An 11,031-nucleotide genomic window follows, 5' to 3' on the forward strand; every position below is an offset into this window, starting at 1 on the left:
TTTTAGCAAGAGTATTAAATTGTTCACAATAGTGACAAGTAAATTCATTTTGACAATAAATTGTGCAATATAAATATGCAATTAAGAGTAAATTTAATAGACTATGAGATTTAAAGTAATTGAATAATCAAAAGTAAAAACAATTACATAAAAAGTAAAGAGTTTAAATGAAGAAACTTAGTTCAAGAATTTTATGAAACACTTGGTATGTGTAGAAATGGGGTCTGTATCAATATTGAAAATTATCGGGGTTTGACTTCATTGAGTCAACTTAGTTAACATTCGTTATTAATCATTCTTATTCAATTAAGTCTATATTATCATTAACTCATAATTTATTTTAACTTTAATTCCTTAAACGAGAGGCTGAAGTCTCCTAATTATACTATCAATTCTTGATTAGTATAATTATTTGACTTACATTAAGAACAAGGATCTAATGATGACCAATAACCTTTACACTCTCCCTAGGTATAAAGTTTAATGGTTGTTCTTTTCAGTTTTCAATTAAATTGAACTTCCCAATTATAGTCAAATAAAAAGAATCGTGTACTGATGTGATCAATTAAGCTAAGAGCAAGTATGGAAGAGAAACAATAATAAATCTTAATTAAATAAAAAAACATAGTAATTAAATAAAATGATATTCAATTACGTCAAATCCCAACAAGAAATGAATTAACTACTTATAGTCTTGGGAGAAAAGGCAACGAGAGACAACAGAGGCAAAATCCCACATCAACGACTAGGGGCATCCATGTCATTCTTCTCAAGCATCCATAAACACAAAACAAACCTCAAAAGCTCCTAGGTGATAAAAAGTAAAAGAAATAGATATGCAATTATTCCTAAATGAGAATGAATGCAAATCTTCGTGAATTAATATGTAAAAATATGGTATAGATATCAACATCAACGACTAAATATCTTATACTATTAAAATTCATTTAAAAAATTGTTTTTTTACGTAATAAATTAAATCCTTGACAATATTTAAAAGTTATAATTATTTGTCCATCATGTTACACTATTAACTAATAATATAATTCTAAACTTGTTAATATGGTGGAATATAATGGAGGCCTGTGTTTGATATTTTTATACTTTGTGAATTTTATTCAGTTTTACCATACAAAAATTTCTTCTATAACAGAATCTAGTAATAATTTTTTATTTTTTTTTATATCCATAACATCTCAAAATAAAAAAAATTATCATTTAAAAAAATACATTATAAAACTAAAATTTTAATAATTTTTAAAATACATTGGGATCTTCTAGCCTTATAATTATTAATTATTTTTTAATAAAAGTTTCCTATTAAATAAATCATTTGCTGATGCATATAAAAGTTACAGTAAAATATTTCTCAGGAGCTGCATGACAAAAGTTACACACTAGGGGCACTCCCATTTGTTTCCCAAATCACACGCAATCATCAATCGTGACGCACACGCAGCAACTCTACCATCGGTCCATCATCTCACTCGCAACCTTCCTCATTTTTGAATCACACTAGCAAGGATACATAAAAGGATGTTCAACCTGTGTTCACTTTTAACAAAAATAATTGAGGCAATGTTATAAGATTTTACTGAATTCATATGAATGGTGATAATTTATTTAGTAGGAAAATTTATGTTTAACTTTTTTTATGAATAAATTTTCTTGGATCAATAATAATTATTTATTGTAATTGAGATTAATTTGATTCAATAAATTGAGAGACATTTATCATCTTTAATTTAAAAAAAAAAACTAACAAGTATTTCTCATATAAATTATTTTTCAGAATGAGTTAAAATTTCAACACAATTCGAGAAGTGTGTTTTTGGAAATGTTAAAATTTTGACATTATGATAAGTGTTTTTTGTAAGTGTTAGGCTATGTGTTGGACAACCATTTGGCTTCAAGATATTTTTTCTCATTAAACTCAGTTTGTGATTAAACTCAGTTTTTTTTTTCGTTGGAAGTATTTATCCAATAGAAACATGAGGTAAGAGTACTTTTGATTAGCATTATCCAAATAAATTTTATTTTATTAGTATATTCATTTTTTTTTTATCAAACTTGAATTTTTTATTTTTGATTTTCATTTAAATTTATGTTTATAAATTTTAATCCAAACATACACTTAAATATTTAATATATTCTGAAAAATATTTTTCGGAAAGACAATTTTTAATAGGAAAATAATTGTCTTTATTAGAGGCTATCTTTTCACCATTTGGGATAATTCATGGCAATGATACCATAATCACAGAGAACTTGGACGTTTCATTGTCTGCATTTTTTATTATCGTGAAAATTTTACTTGTCAAGCAAATCTTATATCACAATTGAAATTATTGATTGTAAATTCAAAATGTAATTTTTATATTTAATTTTAATTATAATATAATTTATATTAAAAAATAACCACTTATTATCTGATTTTTTTAAATATTTATCATGTAAAATACTAGTTATAATACTAGATTGAGTACTAAAATTTAGAACCCAAAGGTCCTAACTAATTATGGTGGTTGAAAAAAAAAGATTGAACATAATTATGTATAAGTATAATAGTAGGGGTATATGTGAGTCGGTTTGGGTTAAGTTTGAGGAAATCTGTGATTTAATCCAATCAAATTTGAAAGGGTTGATTTTAGTTGGTTTTCTAAGAAAAAAAAAATTATAATCCAATCCAATCTATTTGTAAACTATTTGGGTTGAGTTAGGTCAATAAGTCAAAACATTTAAATTTATTTATTATTTTAAAATTCAATACTTTTTTCCAATATTTTTTATATATTAATTTTTTTATTAAATAAAATATCGAATATATTACTTATGATTTTTCCGTGTAGTCAAATATAAGAAGAATGGATGAATCATATTATTGTCATCATTATCATATAGACTAACATACTATGTTAAACATGATTTAAAAAATAAAATATAATAAATAAGTTCACACACCATATCTACAAAATCAAAAATCCAAAAACTAAAATTATTTCTAAATAATTTTAAACTCTAATGTTCTCAAATAATAGATTGATTAATGTAACTGAAATTAATCAAAATCTAAAATAATTTGAAACAAATTAAAAAGCAAAATAAATATTTTACAAATAATTTAAAGTTGAAATCCTATTTTTGTAAGAGTGATTAAATAAAATTGTGATAATAGATTTAAATACTTTTAATTAAAAATATATATTATATATAAAAATAAATAATAATAATATAATAGAAATTAGTGGATAAGTGAATTCAAACATTAAAATTCATAATTCAATCTAAAACTTAATAGATTTAAACAAATTAGACCGAATTTATTAAAAAAAAATATTAAAACTTCGTAGCCCATTGTCCAGACTCTTCGCTATGGGAAGGTATGGGGGAGGGATGTTGTACGCACACTTACCCTTACCCTTGCATATGCAAAGAGACTGTTTCCGGATTCGAACCCATGACCAACAAGTCATCAAGTCACAACTTTACTTTACCGCTTCATATTAAACTCAAATTATTTATATCAATTTAAACTCATGATGACCGTATTCCTGACGCAATAGACTTCAAAGTTTCAAACCTCTCCGACATACCAAAACACATTCAGTATTAAGTCAATTCTAAATTGAATACTGCTGTTAGCAAATAAATAAATATAATATGTAACGTACAAGGCAGTCAGGGCTTCCAGCATACATTTATCATCATGAGAAAACGAAAACTAAAAGATGTTTCAGAATTTATTAAATATCAAAAAGAAATAAATAAATAAATAAATAAAATATACCCCTAACAAAATTGACTTTGTATTGTTGTTTGTATTTATACCTGGTAAAGCGGTACTAACACGTCTTTGATTTTATTGGGTAAGCATTCTAATTATTCCGTTTTCATCTGACGCTGCTCTTAGGGCGCGTAAAGCCCGTTTCCTTTCTCCTTCGTATCTTGAGCTTTCCGAAGCCATTTACAATTTACAAACCCAATATATAAATTCATCAACCCCCATAAGATGTTAACACAAATCACAATTAGGTCACAACCAAGCACCTACATAACTAAATAATCTTGTGCCTAACAATTTCACAAGTGTAATTTTTTTCATCAATATTTTTGCGTGTATTTTCTAAAGTTATGAGGATGAACACAGAGTTTGAGCGTGTTCTTAAGTATTTTGATGAGGATGGGGATGGTAAGATTTCTCCATGTGAGCTTAGGAACCGGCTAGGCATGATTGGTGGTGAGTTGTTGGCCAAAGATGCTGAAAAGTTGATTGAGGAGTTGGATTCTGATGGTGATGGGTTTTTGAGTTTGGAAGATTTTGTGAAACTTATGGAGGCAGCTGGGGAAGACGAGAAGTTGAAGGATTTGGAAGAAGCTTTTGAGATGTACAATGACACTGAAATGTTTGGGTTTATTACTCCCAAAAGCTTGCAAAGGATGCTGGGTAGGTTAGGAGAATCAAAATCCATGGAGCAATGCACAACTATGATTGGCCACTTTGATTTGAATGGAGATGGCCTGCTTTGCTTTGATGAATTTAGAGTCATGATGCAGTGATGAGTCTTTGTCTTTATTTGATTTAATGGGGGATGGGGTTGAATTTCATTCATTTATTTGTAATTAGATTTTAAATCTTGTGTGATGCACGAATTCTATTAAATTATATATTTTTTTATATTTATATAAAAATGAATATGCATTAATAAAATTAAATTTTAAAATATTTATTAGAATATAAATGTAATTATACTAAAATTGAGAAATTAAATGTATTTTTAATTGAGGAAATGTTATTAATATTAAGTCTAATGAAATTTATTTTTAGGTTTAAAAAAGTTGGATTGGACTGGTTTGACCCAATTAAGCTCAAATGTAAAATTTTACAACACAATTTAGGCAATTGTTTCATGCACCATATTTTCCTTGCTTCCGGCACCTCCAAATGTTTTTAAAATATCATTTTACACTTCTTTTATTCCAAGATGGTCATTGTGTAACTATCCCTATTTCAAAATAATTATTTTAGAATATGAAAATTATAATCAAATTTGTTTCTAGATTATTTATCTTTATTCTGAAATAACTATTCTGAAATATGAAAATTATATTATAGAATAACTATTTCAAAATAGAGATAAGTAATCTAAAAACTTATTCTAAAATATAATTTTCATATTCTAGAATAATTATTCTAAAATAGGGTCACAAACCTTTGCTCCCTTTTCACTTTTCTCTTTATCCTAATTTGAGTGAGTGAATAGGCAATTTAGTCCTTGAGATTGTACCAATTTTGTATATTAGTCTCTAACTTAATGTTAAATTTAAAATAGTCTCTATCTTTGCATAAGTGTTGTAAAATAGTCCTTCCGTTAAATTTTAAAGTAACGCTGTTAGTGAGGTCAATTTTAGTGTCACGTGGACTATCCAACGTGACACTAAAGGATGACGTGGCTTGACACGTGGACGTGCCTCTTAAAAGATGTCACGTCATTTGATGATAATAAAACGAGTAAATAAGCAATTTAGTCCTTGACTTAGTACCCTTGTTGCATATTAGTTCCTAACTTGATAAAAAATTCAAAATAGTCCCTATCTTTTGCATAAGTGTTGCAAAATAGTCATTCTGTTAAATTTTAAAGTAACACTGTTAGTGAGGTCAATTTTAGTGTCACATCATTTGATGACGATAGAATGAGTGGCTTCTTCAAATTTGATGGTTCTGAACCAATTGAGGCATATATACGAAAAAGAACCCACACACACTTGCACAAATAAAAAGAACCAAAAATCCATAGCAACAACCTTATCTCTGTAGCCGTTAACACCAATGGGCGAGGTCTGCATAACCATTCTCTTTTCCTTTTTTTTTCTTCAATTACCATCAATGTATCATTCGGGGTTTTGATTTTTTTTGTGTGTGTGTTCTGAATAGGAAGAGAAAAAACCAGAGAAAAACAAAAGTGGAGGAGAAAAAAGTAGAGGAAGAAGAAAAGAAAGAAGAAGAGAAAAAACCAGAGGAATCAAAAGATGACAAGGAATCTAAGGAGGAATCTGCGTCGCCAGAAATTGTGCAAGGCACAACCTTCGCAATGCATGGACACTTTAAGCACGATTTCTGGCATCTTTTAAGTTAGGGACTATTTTGCAACACTTATGCAAAAGATAGGGACTATTTTGAATTTTTTATTAAGTTAGAGACTAATATGCAATAGGGGTACAAAGTCAGGGGCTATATTGCCTATTTACTCGTTTTGTTATCATCAAATGACGTGGCATCTTTTAAGAGGCACATCCATGTGTCATGCCACGTCATCCTTTAATGCCACGTTGGATAGTCCACGTGCCACTAAAATTGACCTCACTAACAGCGTTACTTTAAAATTTAACGGAAGGACTTTTTTGCAACACTTATGCAAAGATAGGGACTATTTTGAATTTAACATTAAGTTAGGGACTAATATGCAAAATGGGTACAATCTCAGGGATTAAATTGCCTATTCACTCTAATTTGAGTCCACACATTTGAGTTCACCTTTGGCCGCCCACACATTCTCATCCCTTATCCCAAACCCATTCTTGTCCCTCTTACAAAATCAACCTCATCTCCAAACCCAAAAGCCTACTGAACTTCTTCTTATCCTTCGCCTCTTGGTAGAGCCATTCTAATTCCTTCGAAAGCATTGACGGGCACACCTATGCCATAGAAAAACATTGTCAAACCCCTGAATATTTTCAAATCAAACTTATTCTTAACAAAAAAAAGCATCCTTAATCATCATGATACTCTTAGTAGTGAGATTGACAACATCAATGAAGATGCTCAATGATGCCAAATGAGGAATGAGAACGAATTGTGAGGAGGTACTCAAAGCTTTTGTTAATGACGCAAATGACATCGTCATCGAAGGGGAGGGGGTTGGTAGAGATGGTATGGTGTAGTGGGGGCATGGTGAGGGATATTTGTGTCCATTTGGCTCTTTTTTGGTGTTGTAGGAAGTAAGTCCCCACAATTCAACTTATGCATAAACTAATTAGGGCAACCCAATGGACAGGGTGTGTAACATTCATGATTTTCGACTTCAACAATCATCCCTGACTGCTTTTAGGATCAATGACCATCCCCACAAACCAACACGAGACTTTATAGTGTGCTTTGTCCTCACTCACGCGCTTTCTTGAAAATTTCCCAGAAGGTTACCCATCCCATAACTACTCCAAGTCAAGCACACTAACCATGAAGTTCTTACGTGATAGGATAACGAAAACGAAAAGTATATGTATCTTGTTAGTATAAGTAATACCAATTAATTCCTTTAAGTCATCCTTAACTATACAATCTTATACTTGCACAACCTTTGGATCACTCTCATTTCAGTGTGATTCATTTGGGATATTACGTGACTAAATGTAACACCCTTCTATCCCAAGACACATTTAGTTGTAATATTTTCTAAATACAATCACAACATAATTTAACTAAAAGGACGCATCAAATTTTTTAAAAAAACAAACTTATTTTTTCAGTAAGAGTATTACATGTCAAATATTTGTAAACTTAAAGAAAACAAATCAATAAATAACAAAATTTAATGTTAAACAAATCTTGACACTCCAAAGTTCATACAAACCATATTAAATATAATTTGGTGAAAAATTACTCACTAATTTAATCCTTAGATAAATGAATAAAACATGTGTCTCAATGTTACATTGTTTCAGAACATCCATAACCCTACAATTAATAGTAATATAAAATGGAGAACTAAGTCTCTCATGTAACATCATCATCATAACCTTATAGAGACTCACGTGCAAGGGTGATATTCAGTCAAAACATAAACAAGACAAATAGACGAGGAGTGAGATACATCTCACAATAAATTTAAAATATTAAGGAAGTCATAAAGATATAAGATACATTTATAAACAATTACATTTCACAAACATGTCTCATACAAATCAAGCATTCCATACACAAGTCACACACGAAATGCAATGCACATTAGACCTTTAGACTCTTATGCATGTGGTACCATTTTGGAAAGCACTATGAATGTAGTCCAAGAGTCCGTGTAGTCAATGAATTTCCACCTAATAGGCAACTAGACACTATCACTCTCACCGAGATGACACGCCAATAGTGCGTTAGGGTGTTTTGGCCTTGCAAGGATATTCCAACACATGTTATCAGCATGAGCTTCAAGGAGATACATTAACTCATTCATGACCTCCTCAGTTAGGCTCATAAACTTCCTTCACTTCAAAACACATATGCAATACATGATTAATGGTTCATAGACAATATGCACATGATTTATTTTTTAATTCCCTTGGAGATTCCTATCTCGCGAGGGTTAGGTTCTCCTAACATTTTTTGCAACACATACGCGTACCATGACATATTACTTTCACATATACTTGTGGACATTATGCATTTAATCACAATATCATTCATGGGAAAATCCACTCATTTACAAAACAATATCATGACATCACTTCATTCTCCAAATCATATAAGTATAAATGTCATGCATTATACTATCACTCATTATGATATCAATATTACACACTCATTTTTCCTCCTATGTTACTATGATCTTCATAAAGTATAATAATCATGTCTATAGTTTTACTAATCCTATTAAGTTGGTTCTTATCTTGTTAGAGGGATAAGACAATTATCTATAAATTCTATGTTGACCTCAAAATCCCTTTCAATCTTTTAGAAACTTAAAATTAAGAAATTTATAAACTGGCTACATAATTTTGTCAACTTAACCTTTACTCACTAAAATGAAAATATTTGGAGTTATATAAATCTTTTTTGAGTGAAATAAAATCCCTTAGCTAGAAAACATCAGGGGCTACAACTCATATGAAGAACACAAAGTCTAATTCTATCATTTAAGTACTCATTTGGGTGTTCTAAGTTAACATTTTTTTATCAAGAAATTAGCATGTACATCCAACATCAATTATTAAATTCAATTTCAAGAATATCAAAATGGAAAAACATCAAAACATCTAACAATCAAATTCACCCAAGTTATAACAAAACAAAATGCTTTAGGGTATTCACTATCCATCCAAGAAAATAAACTTGCTATAATCATAAACCTAAGATCATACAATCTACTTGTGCCTTATTACCACTCATACAACAAAAAAGAAAGAGAGAGAACCCACTCCCCCTAACCTCAAATGAAGCAATTCCTCAACAAGAAAACTGAAGACGATCTCGCAACCTCCCCAAGAACGCTTTGACCTAATGGCTTCATCCACCACAATTGTCATAACAACTCTTACTATGGTAAAAACATAGTTTTGATTTAAAACACAATCTCAAGTCGTCTAAATTTTTCAAGTTTGAAAACTCAAAGGAAAATATAAAAATATTGACTATGAGGGGTTCCGCGTTTAATGCTAAGCCGACTTAATTCTTTGGTGCTCCTAAGGCTTGGTGGCCTCCTCTCTCTCTCTCTCTCTCTCTCTCTCTCTCTCTCTCTCTCTCTCTCTCTCTCTCTCTCTCTCTCTCTCTCTCTCTCTCTCTCTCTCTCTCTCTCTCTCTCTCTCTCTCTCTCTCTCTCTCTCTCTCTCTCTCTCTCTCTCTCTCTCTCTCTCTCTCTCAATTTTGATTTCTACAATGTAGTGATAAATTATAACTTTTATAATAAGCTTTCCAATTGTGCAAGTGACACCTTGAATGGGCAAGTACATCTCAAAATATGACACATATTCTTTCTAGGGTTTTCATGAAACTCCACTAGAGACACTTTTCAAGTGTATCTAACACTCCTCTACCATCAAATTCAATATAATACAATTATAATGAAAATAACATTATCAACAAGAAATATAATACAATAACAAATTATAATATCATCATCACTAAATACAATGCATAAGAAGCACATATCTTCAAGGACATGTGCACAAGCACATATCCCATAATATAGCATAATAAAAATAACAACGATAATAATTAATTAAATTACAAATAATATAACAAAGTTCTAATAAAAATTCTTCTTAAGATATATACCTAGCACTCAAAATTTAAGGTGCTATAACTCCACCCTCCATAAAAGATTTTCGTCCTGAAAAAATCAAGATTGAAATAGGCCCTCCGCCCTCCTACTACTCACATCTATCTACTTTCTCTTTAGGTATTGTCTCATCAAGGCTATTGTAGCAAATCTAACGTCCAACTAGTTTTTTACTCTTCTTCAAACATCAGAATGAACATATGTTGCTTTTAAGACATATATATCTATATAATTAAAGGGTTCAAGGGAGATTGCTCTTGAACTCAGTTCTTGCTAGTCATCATGTCCAAACACCCCTTCATGAATTATATTTAAATACGTACTGCCGTTAATATATAAATAAATAAATTTAATATGTAATAAAAAGGCTGCTGTGGAGTGCATTTGTCACGAGAAAACGAAAACTAAAGAAAATTTTAGAATTTAATTATTAGGCAACTTGTTGTTTCAGTTTATTTTTCACCTATTATTAGTATAAATATTTACACTCAATCAATCAGAAATTGTTGTTTAAATATAATAAATTTGTCATACAAACTTTACAAGTAACAAATTTTAGACTACATTCTAATTTATTTTTAAAATATATTTTTTATTATGATGTTGATACAAATACCTTCCAACAAAAATGATGATTAATTTTTGTTAAAGATGTTAAACGCATATAAAGTAAATATTTTTTCCAACCCAAATCATTCAATAATTTTAATCATTCTAATATATTTTTATTAAGTGTAAGTGCGCAGCAGCTCCAAATTGACTTGTATTTATACACGGTAAAGCGATACTAACACGGGTAAGCAATAGGCCATTTTTATTTATTTTTTTTATTTATCAGCACAATAGACCATTCGTGTTTGTCATCTAACGCGGTCTTGGCCTTTTCCTTTCTCCTTCGTATCGTGAACTTTCCGATGCCATTTACATATGCAAATGGAATAATCCTCCGTTTACACATCACAAACACAAGATATAAAAACACCAT

The 11,031-nt window shown here is 30.0% G+C and overlaps 1 protein-coding gene across 1 annotated transcript; it reads left to right on the forward strand.

The window, feature by feature from the left end:
* Window positions 1-4,004: 4,004 nt before the first annotated feature.
* On the forward strand, window positions 4,005-4,708 carry LOC112998383 (putative calcium-binding protein CML19). Its single transcript, XM_026124430.2, has one exon. It carries the CDS (start codon window positions 4,132-4,134, stop codon window positions 4,555-4,557), a length of 426 nt encoding a protein of 141 aa, XP_025980215.1. The 5' UTR covers window positions 4,005-4,131; the 3' UTR covers window positions 4,558-4,708.
* The last annotated feature ends 6,323 nt before the right edge of the window (window positions 4,709-11,031 follow it).

Source organism: Glycine max, chromosome 11 (assembly GCF_000004515.6).
Source record: "Glycine max cultivar Williams 82 chromosome 11, Glycine_max_v4.0, whole genome shotgun sequence".
Classification (NCBI taxonomy): Eukaryota; Viridiplantae; Streptophyta; class Magnoliopsida; order Fabales; family Fabaceae; genus Glycine; species Glycine max.